General features: G+C 35.1%; 1 protein-coding gene across 3 annotated transcripts in view; it reads right to left on the bottom strand.

The window, feature by feature from the left end:
* Positions 1–16,631: 16,631 nt before the first annotated feature.
* LOC131052122 (uncharacterized) overlaps positions 16,632–17,368 on the bottom strand; it is a 184,223-nt gene continuing 183,486 nt past the window's right edge. For all 3 annotated transcript variants that reach the window (XM_057986722.2, XM_057986721.2, XM_059219807.1), the window contains one exon: positions 16,632–17,177. In XM_057986722.2, coding sequence (XP_057842705.2) covers positions 16,755–17,177 — 423 coding nt within the window. In that variant the 3' untranslated portion in view covers positions 16,632–16,754. The remainder of the gene's footprint in view (positions 17,178–17,368) is intronic.

Here is a 17,368-nt window from a genome sequence, read left to right as displayed (position 1 = left end):
GATGCCCTTAATCTCAATTAACACTAGGTTTGATGCAAAATTGGAGCAAAATAGAGGTTCTAAGAATTTCGCTATGGACCCTTTGGAAGGGTCAGGAGCGAAATTCACATTCTAGGACAAATTCTATCATTTCTCTACTCCAAAATGCCTTCCAAGACAAGCACATTATATCCTTCTCTCCACCAAGGCCTAGGAATCCATCTCTTAATCTCAATCATGGGAAAACTAGGTGATTTGGGGAATTTTGCTCTGGACCCTTTGGAAAGGTCAGGAGCAAAATTCTTGATTTGCTTGTTTTCCTTCACCTATATTTATCCTTCTCACTTTCTATAACTAGAATCTCATCTTTGGATCTTTCCCCTATGAAGACAACACTTTTTTTGACCTCAAAACGACATGAAAGGATAATTTCACTAAAAACCATGGCTGGGGACAGGACCTATTTAGGATTTTGCTCTGGACCCTTTGGAAGGGTCAGGAGCAAAATCCTTGTTCTAGCTCAAAATATTCATCATTAACTTGACCTCAAGCCATTCAAAGGAATTCCTAGGGGTCTCTCCAAGCTCAATCCACCCTGATCAAGGTTTGTCTTGACACAAATATTGGAAGAAAGAATAGATTTTGGTAATTTCGCTCTGGACCCTTTGGAAGGGTCAGGAGCGAAATTCTTGTCTTGAGCTCATTTATTCATTTTTTCAAATCCAATCCACCTCAAAAGGCAAGGAAACATCACTCCACTCCCATCCATGCCATAAAAACCAAGGATTTGACTTTCTCCAAGGGGAAAATAGGTGTTCTCAAGAATTTTGCTCTGGACCCTTTGGAAGGGTTAGGAGCAAAATTCTAGTTTTAGCTCAATTCCTTCACATTTTGTGATCACAAGAAAATCAAAGCCATGCTTAAGGACATCTTCAATCTTAATTCACCCTAATCCACACTTGGCATGACACAAAATTGAGAGAAAAAGGTAGATTTTGAGAATTTTGCTCTGGACCCTTTGGAAGGGTTAGGAGCGAAATTCTAGTTTTAGGCTAAAATACTTCACTTATTCACATTCCATCACTTCAAAATGAAAATACATGTTAATCTACTTCCAAATACACCCAAAGAACAAGGTTGGTAGTCTAAGTAAGGAAGCAAATGAGGCCTATGAAGAATTTCGCTCTGGACCCTTTGGAAGGGTTAGGAGCGAAATTCTAGTTTTGGACAAAATCCTCAATTTTCAATGCTTTCAATCACTTCCTAAGGAAATAATATATCAATCTACCCCAACCATGTCCAAGGAACAAAGCTTTCAATGCAAACAAGGAAGAAAAAAGGTGTCCTCTAAGAATTTCGCTCTGGACCCTTTGAAGAGTCAGGAATGAAATTTTCATTATAGGTTGATTCTCGCCATTTCATCACCTCAAACCTTCTTTCAAAGGATAGAAAACCTCAAGGTCACTCCAACCATGCCTTAGAAGTCCAAAACTTGGCCATGACAAGGAATAAAATGAAGGTTATGTGAATTCGCTCTGGACCCTTTGGAAGGGTCAAGAGCGAAATTCTTACTTGGGCTCATTTCTCACCTTTTTTCTCCCTTCCTTGGCTTGAATATAACTTCTTAGGCCTCCTTCCATCATGATCAAGTGAATTTTCTCCTCAAGTTGACATCTAGTTCAAGATTTTGTGAAGAAATAGGGTCTTATATGAATTTCGCTCTGGATCCTTTGGAAGGGTCAGGAGCGAAATTCCTATTCTAGGCTCAATTCACCTTCAAACTGACTTGACTTTGTCTTAGACTTGATCTTAGATCCATTTCCTTCCATATCCATGCAAGTTTTCTCAACCATTCAATAATTTAGGTGAAGAATTTAGGTCCTTTGTGAAATTTCGCTTTGGACCCTTTGGAAGGGTCAAGAGCGAAATTTGACATTTTAGCCTCTTCGTCAGGATTCATAAATGGAATATAACATTTAAGTATAAGAAAGAAGAAAGATATAAGTGACATTTCCTTATATCTTTCTTCTTTCTTATACTTTAAGTTATATTCCATATATACTGTCAAGATGTTTGAGAGTGGTTTCGGACCTCCAGGAGTTATAATGCAAAATCTAGTTTTTGGAGGATTCTTCAATTTTCTAGACTTAGTCAAATTTCAAGATCAGGATGACATTCCAGACTTAGCCAAATTTCAGGATCAGGATGACATTCCAGACTTATCCAAATTTCAAGACATTTTAGGATCAGGATGACATTATGTATTCAACCAAGGTTTGATTTAGCAACTTGAAGTGCGACCAGATAGTACACAAAAAACACCCTAGGAATGATCTAAATTACCCCTAATCACTCAATTGACCTAACCTCTTGAGGAGATCCACCTGACTCAAGCAAAGCCTACTACCCTAATGAGCCCCCTGGTGACCCTTCAAATGCAAAAGGTCAATAGACAAGAACCTAAAAGACCTAAAAATAAAACCCTAGAAAGCAAAAAGTTGGGGTCCCCATTTGCAATGGGACGATGTGTGAATACGTCACAACAAGCATGTATACCAAATTTTCTTAGGCTTTTTAGGTTCACCGACCTTGTTTACTTGTTGTACTACTAATTTATGTACTTTTAGTTGTAAATCTTCAAGGATTTTAGCATTCCTATCTTTCTTCAGTCTTCTCCATAATTGAGCTTCAATCTGGTATGCCATGGCAATCGAATAAACATATTTGTTAGGTACTTCCATCCAATATTGTTCAAATATCTCTATGTAATACATGTATGAACTATTCTATTTTCTTTTTTTCACTTAAAGGTTCCTCCATTTTTCTATATACTTCCTTAAATTTCTTGTTAAATATTTTAACTGATTAATTGTCTCCTTGTGTTAAGTTTTGCATCCTACTAACACTTTTAGTTGGAATTTCTAGAGTGCCAAAGTTTGCTAAAAATTCTCTTTTTTTACTACATCCCAAGTGACTGAGTGTTGAGGATAGTTCTTCAAGTACCACTCCAATTCTTCTTTTCTTAATTACTCGATGAAGTCCAACGGTCTATTGTTATTTGTATATTTGCCCAATCTCTCTCATATAGTCTCCAAAAGAAATACATGCTCTAAAGCTTCAGTAGTATCGAGTCAAGATATGAAAAAGAAGAAATCATTCACGAGGAACAGAGTGCAGAGCTCTTAAGGATTGTAAGAAGCGATAAGGATCGTGCAAATCAGAACATCAGAACAAAAATAGGTTAAAAAATGTGAAATTTTGCCTCGGTTTGTACTAAGGATCTCTGTAAACCAATCTTGACAGGAGAGAAGGATGAGTATGAGCAATACATCAAATAGAGGTACATAGCTAGCACTTCAGAAAGATTATGTGCATATTGCAGGAAGATATCAAGGACAATATTCAATCGAGAGGAATTAGACTGATCTAATTGATTCCAAAATTGTGGCCTAGTAGTTTCACGATTGATCATTATAAAAAGGCCATTGTGTTTGTAGAGAGGAGGCATGCGATATTCAACTAAGTGTCACAGAAATGGTTCACCATTTCGTTTTGAGTTGCATGTGTAGAGAGAAAAGTTTTCAAATGCATTGTAGGAGGTTGTTTCATACCGATGACAGGGTAGGAGATGTGGTATGGAGACTGGTGACCTCCATCTTGGGTGGTGGTAGACATTGGTGTGATGGTTTCGTCTACGAAGTCGTCTGCCCAATGGTCGATGTTTTGGATTCAAAGGAGGCATGTATCCAAAAGATAGATGGATTTATTCACTCTGTGGATGGGCAGGTCGTTGCTAACGAAATCTTGAACCTGGATTTAAGCAGTTGGGTAAGCCTGTTGGGTCTGTATTTCAACTCGAGCAATTATGTCTCATCAGATTCGGAAGAGGATCACGTCCAAGCAAAGGCAGAGAAGGAAAGAAAGAAAACCATGATAGAAGATGCATGGGAGGTGTACTGAATTGGGGTCATCAACAAAAATTTATCCCCCTTCCAAAGGATGTTGGATGCGGAAGATGGTTGGCTCTCAATGGCTTCTGTAGTGAAAGCAATAGAAATTGGCACTTATCTAGCTATCATTCTTGAAGCCCTTGCGAAATAATGCTATGTTTTAGAGGAATTATGCATGCTAGTATGTCTATTAGGTCTAGTATACTAATGATGGGAATGTAAGGAAAGAGGTCCTTTTTAGGATTATTCCTGATATGATGTATGGGAGCTTCAACAAGACTTAAGGGTTTTCTTCAACATTTTATTGTTAAGGTTCAACTTCCATATTTTGTTAGCATGATCAATGTTAATCTGGGTATCGATAATCATGATCTTCATAGATAATCTAGCTGTCGATAGCGTGGCATAAAGTTCCCTTGCAGTAGGTCCAAAATTCATATGCAAAATTCAATAATCAATATTAAATCGATAATGTGCAACCCCAAAATGAAAATTCATATGAAGTAGAGCGCCCTAACCTTTTAGTTGTTAAATTGCGTGAAATGTCAAAGTTGGAATGTGCCACCACAGTGAAGCTCGAGTGTTGGGTTGGGTGGGAGTGATAGAGCTCTACTTTTCATAGGCAGGTAGTTTTATTTAGGATTGGGTGGAGGAGATCACACGCAATTAGTGATAGAGCTCTGCTTGCGCGGGATTGCAGCTTTGGGTTAAAATGAATTCAAGTGTTTCTTTTTTTTTTTGAAGTAATGCCCGTTGTCATCAAAATTTCGATGAACGTGGGCACTTTAAAAAAAAAAAAAAATCATTCCTAATGCCTTCTCCATTGAAACCAAATGTGAAATTATCGTCGAAATTCTGATGAATTCGAGCATTTAAAAAAAAAAAAATTGGTCACAATATACCTTCTCCATCGGAAACCTCCATCAGAAATCTAGACCAAATGTATTAGTGACAAATATCACTTCTCGTGATATTTTGTCATGGTTCTCAAAGAGTATCCAAGATCCATGATATGTGCACTGGTATCAAGTCACATGATACCTATCATGGGGATATAAATCTTAGCCTATCCATGAATATTATGTCTCATAATATTCACCATGATCATCTCAATCATTATGATTTCTCAAGATATCAAGTCTCATGATATCAATCATAATGCCTGCAGAGATGTAAACTATCATGACAAAGTTGCAAATATCAAGTCTCATGATATCAATCATAATGCCTGGAGAGATGTAAACTATCATGACAAAGTTGCAAATATCAAGTCTCATAATATCTATTCCTGATAGTGAGGTAAGAGTACTTTTAACCAAAATAAGTGAAACTCTAAAAAATCGACATCTTTTCAAGTCACACAAAGATTAAATAGTCATATAGTTTCACACATGACAAATAAGAAATAGTACAACAGATAAAAAATTACATTATCAATTTAACTTATATTTTCAACCATGCCAATTTTCTTATGAAAGTACTCAACCTTTTCTTTAGACAAAGGTTTGGTGAGAATGTCTGCAGTCTACTTGCCTATACTCACATATTTTAGTTGGATAGCATTCCTTTCAACCATGTCTCTAACATAGTGATAAGGAATCTCAATATGTTTGGATCTATCATGAAATATTGGATTAATAGATAGCTTTATACAGCTCTGGTTGTCACAATGAATAAGAGTAGGATTCAGTGGTTGACCAAACATGCTCACAAGTAGTTTCCTTAACCATATTGCTTCTCTGGTCCCCATAAAAGTTGCAATGTACTCGACTTCTGTAGAACTCTGAGCCACTGAAGATTGCTTCCTACTTATCTAGGATATCATAGTTTATCCTAGACTGAAACAACACCCTAATGTGCTTTTCCTATCTACCACACTTCCAGCTCAATCTGAATATGTGAACCCATGTAGGTTTAGTTCAACATTAGCATATTTGAGTCCATAGCCAATAGTGCCTCGAAGATATCTCAGAATATGTTTTGCAACCATCAAATGTATCTCCTTTGGTTCACACATGAACTGACTAAGTGCATTAACTTAGTAACATATGTCTTTTTCTTCTTGAATCATTTTTCTAGCCCGAAGAGGCCTTTTACGATTCTCAAGGGGGACAGGATTTTGAGGATCTGAGTTATTCTCATTATCATCATTGTTTATAGTTTCTAGAGTCTCCCTCTGAATCCCAGCAACTGGATTTTCTTCCATGTTTTGAGGAGGATGAGGGTCTTCTAAATCTTGAGAGATTTTAGATTTCATGAAGGCAATATCTTCTTCAAATATCACATCTCTACTTAGTTCAATTTGCTTTTGACTTGGAATATAAATTCTGTAAGCTTTGGAGGTTTCACTATAACCTACAAAAATGCCTTTTATTCCTCAGGGATCTAGCTTGGTCCTCTTTTCTTTTGGTATATGAATAGGTATAGGACAACCAAAGATTCTTAGATGGCTTATGTCAGGCTTAGCTCGAAAGAAGGCTCTTTTGGGGTTTTATTATCTAGGAGAGAGTGAGGGCTCTTGTTTTGAATGTATACATTAGTGCTAGATGCTTCTGCCTAGAAGAAGGTGTTTAAATTTTGGTCATACATCATGGCTCTACAATAGACCTATTTTTCCTTTTTGCTATCCCATTTTGTTGGGGGTTGTAGGGAACAGTGTACTCCCTCTTAATCCCAGCATTTTTACAAAAAATCTTAAATATTTCTGAAGTGTATTCCCCCCATTGTCTGTCTTTGAGATTTTTATTTTCTTACAAGATAGATTTTCTACTAGGGCTTTGAATTCCTTAAATCTCATAAGGATTTCTTCTGACCCTTTTTATTTTAGTAAATAGATCCATGTCTTCCTAGAATAGTCATCAACAAAAATAATGTAATATGAAAATCCTCCTAAGGAGGTTACAGACATTGGTCCACATAAATCAGAATGAACAATTCCTAATATATTTGTTGTTTTGCTAGTGCTGGAGTGAAACATACCTTTTGTGTTCTTTCCAAGAGCACATCCTTTACACGTACCTTCATGATTTTGTTTTAATTTGGGTAGACCAATCACCAACTTTTCAATTGTGGGAAGAGCTCGGAAATGTAGATGCTCTAACCTCTTGTGCCAAATTTTATTTGAGTCTAGTGATTCATGTAACAAATCTTGAGGGAGAGACGTGCATAGTTTGTAAAGGCATCTGTGTCTTACTCCAATTGTGTAGGCTTTCTTTATGGTTGAATTCTTTGGCCAAGCTAAGACTTTTCCTTCCATGAAGGTGACTCTATAAACCTTATATTCAAGTGCTGAAATGGAGACTAGATTTCTTTTTATCCCTGGTACATATAGTACTCCTAAAAGTTGAAGAGAAATCCTTGATTTCAAATTTATGGTGTAGGTCCCAATCCCTTTCATAGGGTAGCTTGAATCATCCCCAATGGTTACTTCTTCATTTGAATTTCCTTTTAAGTCATCAAGATGTTCTTTGAATCCAGTAATATGTCTGGATGCTCCACTATCAATCACCCAAGTATTAGAATTTTGTTGAAACTTGACTTGAAAGGGCAGAGTAGAATACAAGCTTTTCTGATTTTTCATCTTCCCTTGATTTTTCAACTTCTGCAAAGGATACTCGAGTCTTTAATCTATCTAGGCACTTAATGGCATAGTGTCCATATTCATCACATCTAAAATATTAGACTTTGGTCATATCTCGTTTCCTTTTGTGAGAGTATTTTCCTCTGTTTCCTTTAGGTTCTTTGTCCTTCTTCCCTTTAAAATTTCTTTTCTTTCCCTTTTTGTGTGAGGAAGAATTTAGAACACAAATGTCTTCATTTGAAGTGGTTTGATTATCTCCCCTTACAATAAGTCTTGATTCCTCCTGGACGCAATCAGTCTTTAATCTATCAAAATCAAGTAGTTCGGCACGAGCATTGATTCCTTGTATGAATCCTTCCCATGATCTTGGTAGTCCATTTAGTGCTAACAGGGTTAGCTATTTACTATCTGCGATATGACCGATTGTAGAGAGTCGGTCTTTTAATTCCCTAATTCTCATGAAATATGAGGTGATAGATTCACCCTTATGTATCTTTATATGATGAAGTTTTTGTTTTAAGGATAGTACCCTACTAGTGTTGTTAATTTCATACATGTTTTCAATGTTGAAAACATTTTGCTTGTTGTATCCAATTTGGAGATGATAGGCAATGTGTGATCTTTCACATCTACCAATATCTTCATAGTTTTGTTATTGTTTTTAATCCTAAGTCTTTTCTCATCTTCATCTTCTGGCATGGATGAATCTTTGTGCACGAGGGTTTCTAATTCATGTTCTCTTAGTGTAGTCATGATTCTAAATTTCCATTAAATGAAATTTGATGCCCCTTCAAGGCGGTCCTCAAATCTAACCCCATTTACCATTTTGAGGTAAGTAAGAGATAGGGGAGTTTATATGTGATTTCAATATAATTTCTATTCTTGATTTAAATCTGATATGATCTTCCTTAGACTGGCTCTGATACCATGTTAATTTATCAGATTTGAGAATGCTAAAGGTTATTTTATTTATCAAAGTACTTCTTTTATCATATATTGATTTGATCTATTTTGAATATAAGCAAGTAAGAAATAACAATCCAAATTTATGATTTGTATTTCAATGAATATGTAACAGCAATGTTTGTTTTTTGTGCAAGCCAACTGGTTCAATATTTCTGATTTCTATATTGTCCCTTAACTGCATCTATACACCATATATACAATGGTGTGGAGGCATGCCTATGTAGAGGCATGCCTCTACGTGGAATAACATCCATGTAGAGACATGTCTCTACGAAGACATGTCTCCACGAATTCATGAGGGTTAGACCGATAAACATTAAAGACAATACACTAAAATGCAAGATGGTATAATTAACCAATTCGACTTTAAGTCACCTAATGTTTGTCAAGCGATTAAATGTAACAAGTAGATTATATCGACTACTGGTTTTAATAAACATATTTAATAGTCATCTTTTCTTTATTACAAAAACATATGTATATATTATATATACATATATATCAATAATGTAAATCACAAACATTATTGTATATATAGATATATAGATACATATATACATTTGTAATATATATTAATATATGAGTATTAAATCCAATCATCAATTACAAATACTTCGGTGACAATACATATAAGCTAATTTAGCATAACTTGCAAGGATAAAGCAACTATCAAATGCTTAAGGCCAATTGGCCACTTAAGCATTTGATTTTGACGATCACAATTATCTGACCGAAGTTACACAACATTAACATCTCAGGTGTCTAGCACTTCTTGCATAATTCTGTTATCCCCTGGCTCATCTCAGCGCTAGTTCGCAAAGGTAATCGGAAGGACAATTTGCCCTCAAGGATGCATCATCCTTGAGGTGGCAAATTCCCTCAATTACAAAAACATTCATGAGTTCCAAACTCATGATAAATCACTTACCTAATGTGCCTGATGCAAGAGAATTTAGGTTCACATACGATTCAACATCAACCAACAAAATCAAATTTTATTTTTTTTGTTTGGTTTGGTTTTGATGATAAGTCGTAAGAGAATTTATTGGAACCGGCTATCTAGACAACTATTTAGCAAGTTATATAAGGAAAAAAATGTGTACATATTAGAAGATGTGCCCTTATATAACTTGCTAAATAGTTGTTTCCATAACTAATTCCAAATTTATTTAGCTCAAATCTAATAAATGACAAAAAAATTGAGATCTCTGAAAAAATTTAACCACTTAATTTCAACACTGTTATGATTTAAACTTAAAGTTACCAAGTTTGCATAAATACCAATACTCATCAAATTAGCCATACAACCTAACTACCTCTTTGAAAAACAATGTAACTTGAAGTTCCATATGTCCTAACATTATGAATGGCTAGGAATTGATAATGGCAACTCCTTAAAATGCAAAGGAGAAAAAGGTTTAAAAAAATCGTCTTCAACAAAATCGTTAGTTCACGAACTTTTCCTTTTGTCAAAACATATGGCTCGCAAAACTCTTGGTTCCTCGAAAGAGGAAATTTAAAAAAAAAGGAATTTGATGAGGTGAAAGGAAGAATGGTTCTTGGAAAGTAAATTCTTTGGAAGCCAATTATGTCAAAAGAAGATTCACCAGGAACTCACCAACTTGTCAAAAGAGGTTCATGAAAGTTTTGATCTACCGAAATGGAGAATATGAAAGGTTTTGGTTAACGGAAGACTTGAGCGACTTATGGATTTTCAAATAATGGTGATCAGAATTCCTTGTGCTATGGAAGGAAACATTTCTTGGGTAGGCATTTCTTCAGCTTTGAGAATGTGAATCCCTTGTGACAGTTCAACTTATTTGAGCTTCATATTATTAACGATTCAATGTTGTCTGTGGGCATTCTGGAGAGGAAGCGTTGGTTGTTTGGAGAGTTATGGGAAGAGAGTTTTGAGAGTTCTGACAAATGTCGATTTTTTAATGAATAAGTGTGTAATCTTTTTTCTTAATCATTGGTATGAATTGTATAGGTTTAGGCTGCTAAGTCCAACAGTCTAATAAGACTCTTGGACTAGACTGCATTATAACCACTCCAATGTACAAATTGCATTGACTCCACATAGAGCTCTCTATGGGAATCAATATATATATGTGAATGGTTCACATTCATAGATTAGAATAACTACAAGTACTTGTAAGGCATTTATGGGGAGGAGGAGAGGTAAGATCGTATTAGCTATGTTTTTATGTTTATAATTATATAAACTTAATGTGTGTTTTCTTACTATTGAATGATATTTTGTGGGATTTTTATCATAAGCTTTTTTCTCTCACAAATTTTATGTATTGTGTCAATTATTATTCAATGATTGTTTTTACAAATATGTTTACATGATACTCTTATCCTTCCTTCATTTGGTCAATGTGTCGGGATTGGGGAGGTCCCCTACTATTCGTGAGAAAGGCCCGGAGAGGGGGTGTAAAGGGTGGCCCCTCCTTTAATTGTTCAACCGGAAGGGAGTAACGAGTTAACGAGACCTAACTTCGGCTAGTGGCTATTAATTTAATTATTATTATGGTTTAAATTTGAAGTACCTAATGTCCTAACATTATGAATGGCTAGGAATTGATATTGGCTATAGAAAGTTTGTAGTATTTACTCTCAACTTTGTATAGCTGGTAGAGTAAATAAATAAAGGTTTCTCACTCACTACTAAGATATAACACATGGGGGAGAATAATCATAGAATCTCATAAATGTTGACATTTTTGTACTAATATGAAAATAAGTGTTATAACATTCTATTTATGATGGTCACTATATATTTTTAGTTTATATCTAATTTAAAAGAATGAAGATAGACATTCCAATGTTTATTAACTATTTCCATCAATCCATCACGCGTGCTCGTATCATAAATTTCTACGTAATCTTCATGCACATGACACAATTTCAACAATGTCATTCGTGTTATATTGATCTATTCTTTAACGATCTCACAAGTGAAAAATACATAAGATGTGTGTTGATAGAAGATGAGGAGTTGCTTTTATTTGTAATTTTTAAAGAAAACATTTCATTGTCTATCCTTGTATATATTACCATACTATAAGTATTCTCTAATGAGATTGACCATAAGATAAATCATATAATATCATAATCATACATTTTATACCATACATATAGGCTCGTATCTTTCATAGAACTCATGATTTTGACCTTTATAACTCGTAAATAAATGAAATATGTTCAACTAGAAAACTAATGAGTTATATGGCCAAATCACACTTAATGATTTTTTTATATTATAATAATTAATCATATATTCCTTATTGAATTATAAAACCTAGTAACCCTAGTGTTATGATTCCCCAACTTATTTTACTTCATTTTTCTTTGTCCATGGCTTAATTCCTACATCATGCAACATCCATCTACATCTTTAGATCAATGTCTTAACAAGCAAGCCTACACTGTCTATATTTGTTACACTTCTAACTCAAAATCACGTGTGACACTATACAAGAGTATAAAACATTGCACAAGGCACACGATTGGGACAATGATGGATGACAAGCTTGAATGAATTACCTACATGATAAATTAAGTTCAGGTAAATTTAAAATTTTATTTGTGCTTTGATCACAATTTGATATCAATTAGATAATCTTTATCTGAGTATGAATTTGAACTTCGTTTCTGTGTGTTCGAATGTCTTTTATCTGTTGGTGTATATCTCAAATTTGCAGTGTTGTATTCTCGATCAGATTCGATCTACCTGAGCATATTGTTTATCAGATATAATGTATGTTATATTCAATCAACAGTAATATTCCTTTGGTCTGCTGATCTGTGAATACTCAATCTGATAATGTGCTTACACGATACGCTGAGTGGTTGAAACGACCTACTGGAATGTGTTCGAAGTGCTGAAAATATATAATCCGCCACTAAACGATTCGCCCTGACACAATAAATTCAATCTTCTTACTTATGGATGGCGATCTGATGTTGTATGTGTCGCCTGTGAATTAATGCAATGTTCGAGGGTATATTGCTGAATATAATAATGGGTTATACGTATTAGATGCTACTGTCTGCTATATATATTTATGCGATATGGTATCGATCTAAGTTTGCTCACAGTCGTATTCGGTCTGATACCATTCATATATTTGATATGTTATTAACCAGATATTATTCACCGTGAATACTAACTGTCCCGTGTATGCTGACTGTCGATATCCAACCTGAGATTGTACACCGTGAATCATTCAATCCTCCTTGTCAGTTGTATCAATTTGATGTGCTCTGCTATACGTCAAACATTCGCTTATTCCTTGTTGATCTTATTCGATCTGATATTAGATAATTTATTGTTGTTGATATTCAACATTATGTTCGATGTGCTACGGGTCTGATGTTATTCAGTGTGCATTATACGTGATCCGTATCTCCTTGTTCGAACACACTGTTTGTCACTTATATCATCGCTGAGGGGGTGACTCTTTCCAAGAGTCGCCACCCTACATAGAGGCACGAAGGATAGCGACTTTCTCACAAATCGCTAACTAATCAATCGGCTAACTTAAAGCCTTTAGATAATGTGTTAATTAATGTCAATCAATTAACCAAGCCAATAATCCATATGTTAATATATATTGATTAGACTAACAATGACTTCCTTATCAATATCGATTCTATTATTATTGATTAGTAATATTAACATTAATTTGCTTAATAGAAATCAGCAAAGATTGGTTAAATTTGAATGATCGAATTACCAAATATGTAAGGCTGATAGGCCATTCACATATTTGGTCTCAGTCGGCCAGAAGGATTACTTCTGACGCTACATCATTAACAAATTATCATTTATGAAGAAAATTAAAGTTTGTTCTATTAATCCAAATTTATATCTTGAGTGATAGTATAATTTTGTGAAACTCTGAGTAGATGACTTTTTTTTTTTTATCAGTAAAGGCAGAGCTGAGATTTATATTAATTTTGCATTAATTACAGTATTGACATGGCTGAATGGTGTAGCCTCAAAAACCATTCTCAGCATATTCCAAAAATAGAGGGTTTCCGAGCAGGCAAAAAACCATAAGCACCATATTTTCTTGTTTCAAAACCTAGCAAGATTATGCAGTCCAAGAAAATAAAACTATAAAGAGTTTAGATGGCAGATTCTCAACTGCCGAAACAAAGATTTTAAACATAAATATGTAGCTAAAATTAACTGTAACCAGAGTCTTAGATTAAGCAATCGAAAAAATTATTATTTTTAAATAGAACCAAAATGGGGAACCTAGCTTGCAGTTTCACTCGAGGGTTCGGGTTGAGACGATCCATTTCTCACTCTCCCACGACCTCTACCCATAGGGCGGCCACGACCATGACCACGACCAGACCCTCGACGGCCCCTTCTTGCACCACCCCGACATTCTTGTTCGGCTTGGAGCTCCTCATCATCAGCTTTCAAGGGCAGGATTCCATTGAGTCTTGCGAATTGGATGAGGTCCTCCTCTCTACCCTGACCCTTCGGATTTTCCCCTAGGAACCGCCACTTAAGGTACCTCAGGCCAACTCCAGCGAAAACCCTGTGTCTATCCAGGTCTTTCCCTTTCAAGTCCAATAGGAAGGGGTAATACTTGATGAGCTCGCCACAGGCATTGAACAAAATCCCCTCGCTTGGTCGAGGAGCCCCTGAGTCATGGAGTGCCTTCTTCAGAATCTCTTGAAATTCTTGAAGGATTTCCTTTGGAAAGAGCTTTTGGTAAGGCTTCATACAACTTGCTTAGCTAATTTTTGGTCCAACAAAGAGGCAACGAATCTGGAAGAGATGCTGGTGTTGTCTCGCGGATACTCCTCCCTATTCAAGTGGCCACTTCCCAGAATCATTTTTACCACCAAAAGGATAAGAGGCTCCGAGTGGAGGAGGCACTTAAGTCTCAAGTTCAAAAAAATTTATGAAGGATACTTGGTGTGTCGAAGCCAAGAAGGAGATGGGAATGTCTGCTCCAAAGCAAGAAGAAAGCCTTGGATATACACTCATAATGAAACCATGCGGAGCCTCAATCGACATGGAGGGCGATAGGAGGATTCCGACAAGAAAGAATGAACAAAGAGCTTTGGGATGATTCTAACAGGGAAGTGATGAAAACAACTTGCAGAATACACTAAGGCAAGATCATCGGGTGCACTCTTTAAGACCTAAAATGAGGAGTGGGTATGCATTAAATTCTCCAGCTAAGGTGGCGGAGAATATTTGTCCTAGGCGAGCCAAATCTCCCTAGCCCAATTGAGAAGGCTAACCTACAGACAACGCATACCTTGAGTACGAGATGACGGCTCTTGCCAACTGGAACTTCGGGAAGCGAGTAAAGGAAAGGTTGTACAATGCATACTTTGAGTAGATGACTTGAGTAAAGCATGACATTTTTTAAAACTTTGAATGATATATTCACAATTTATGTAATATTTAATGATTGTATTATATAACAATTTAAATTTACATTGATCATAAAACATTATATTGATGAATAAAAATGTATACATATTTGCATTGATAACCTACAATAAAAATTTGTGCAATATTTAGAGATGTAACACATCCAAATTTACAACTTGCATAACAAAACATATTACAATGAAACATTGCGTAAATGGCATGATTGGGTATGCATGTCAAGACATGGCTACATTTAGACTTTACACATCACTCACATGAGTAATGTAATTCTAACTTCACATTTTGTGTTTGATAGTGTTAAGAGTGAAAATTTTTATAAAGAATCACTGAACCAATTGGTCGTGATTGAAAATACTAAATGAAACATAGCCTGTCATATTATTGGATAAAACATTTAAGAACCATCAAACCAATGGTTTGTGATTGAACCAACTAAATCTAAGAGGGCGTTTGGATTTGGATGAGTTTACATGAAGATAAACATACATGTTTTCATATTTTTGGATATTAGTGTTTACTATTATTTTTATAGATGTTGTGTTCTTTGCAATTCAATAAATTTATATTACTAGTTTATTGTTTTCATAAATGTCAATGTATTAGAGGAAGATTACAATCCCCAATGGAAGTATAAATGGAAGAACATCAAAGAGAAGTCACATTATTATTATTGTGATGGAGGATTCTATATCATTCATGAGATCATTGTGCTATCTAACACAAGAATGCAAGTCTATGTTTATACATCTTTGGGTAAGAGTGAAAGACTTGAGTGTAATCCATTATGCTAATGTCACTAAAGATACAATCGTGACCTCATCCCTTCTATCATACTATTGGGAGTTGAAAAATAAGAGATCATGCTACTTAAAAATAAAGAATCAAGAATATGCAAGTGATAATGTCTACTATAATGTGTTCCATGATAAGGAAGTTTCTAATTAAAATTATTAGGGATATGTATTTGAAAGTGAATTTAATATTGAACGATCTAGTAGTAAGTCCATGCCCCCCCTGTCATCGCTTAAATGTGAGCAACTAGAATGTTCCCATGCAAACTTTTAATCATGCTAAAACAATAATTTGAGGTCTCTCCCTATTTTAGTGGAGCAGCTATTATTTGGGAATTGAGAATAAACATCATATTGAGAAAATGCCAAGTGGCTCCATAAATTTATTTCCCTTCTTTTTAACATCTGTTTGTCATTACTTTCACAATTTAACATAGGAAAAAAAAACAATAATATTTTAAAAATTTATTTTAGAAAAACTTGAACAATTTAAAAACTAAAATTTAAGGTCTGTTAAAAAATAAGCAAAAAAAAATGAAATATTCATCAGACCACTAGCTCCACCAATAACTTGTTGAAATATTGAACAGTGACCGCTAGTCAAAATAAGCTAAGCAGCTACATGAAATCCTGACCTAAGAAAATTGAATAATGACTTTGCACAAACTAAGGATGAGGCTTATGACCACAACATTCCATCCATAGAACTTGTTCAAAACAATCATAGTATCGTGCAAATGCGATGCAAGGTTTGCTCTTAAAGGGACAACATCGCCAGAAAATAGATACCATAGAAAAGCATATCAATAAAGTCATTGAAATGATAAATATATATGCATGTGCGTATATGTGTTTATTGAATCGAACTATTAATATAAGAGCCATTACATGTAAAGATGTGATGATTTTTTTTTACCCAGAGGAAAGAATGAAAAGTAAAACAAATGTTATATATATATAATCCGCTTCTAATATAACAAGTAATATGGCAAGGTCTCTCTTAATACTTGTGATAAGTTTCCAAGCAAGCCTATGTCCATATAGAGGAGGGTTCACATAAGGATGCCAGCTACATTAGTGAGGGCTTTTTTAGCCACCTTACATTTACTCACAATCAATGAACCACTTTCAGGAGGACCAAGCTGCTCTTCTGTAAGAGCATTTTTGTTTACATGTTGGTAGATGAATAGTTCCAGCCCATTTCGTAAGTTCTCAAGCTCAGGAAAACTAGCAATGCGTGTGAAAATATTCCAAATAACATTATCTGAAAACTCTGTGAACAAGGTCTCAAATAATATGCGGAAGTGCACAATAACTTTAGAAGTCAACATTGCACAATCAGTAAAATCAATTGCTTTAAGCACAGAAAGAGAGAGAGAAAATGATCCAATTAGATCAGCAAGGAACCGAGCAAGATTGGCTAATCTTCGCAATTCCATTGAATCGAGCTGCTTAAACTGGTCCCACAAGCAATACTACAAGACAGATATTCAAGGTTATAGTACCTCCTGCAGAAATCAATAAACATATGCATATCGAAATGATTTGTATATTATGTATCAATTATATGGAAACAATGTATCCAAGTACAAAACACAGCTCTGTAATAATATTTTGCCTGTGTAAGCCAATGTAACGGTAATATTTCAACAGTTGCACAAGAGAA

This window comes from Cryptomeria japonica, chromosome 4 (assembly GCF_030272615.1).
Source record: "Cryptomeria japonica chromosome 4, Sugi_1.0, whole genome shotgun sequence".
NCBI classification, from domain to species: Eukaryota; Viridiplantae; Streptophyta; class Pinopsida; order Cupressales; family Cupressaceae; genus Cryptomeria; species Cryptomeria japonica.
This window is presented reverse-complemented; position numbering and strand designations above follow the sequence as displayed.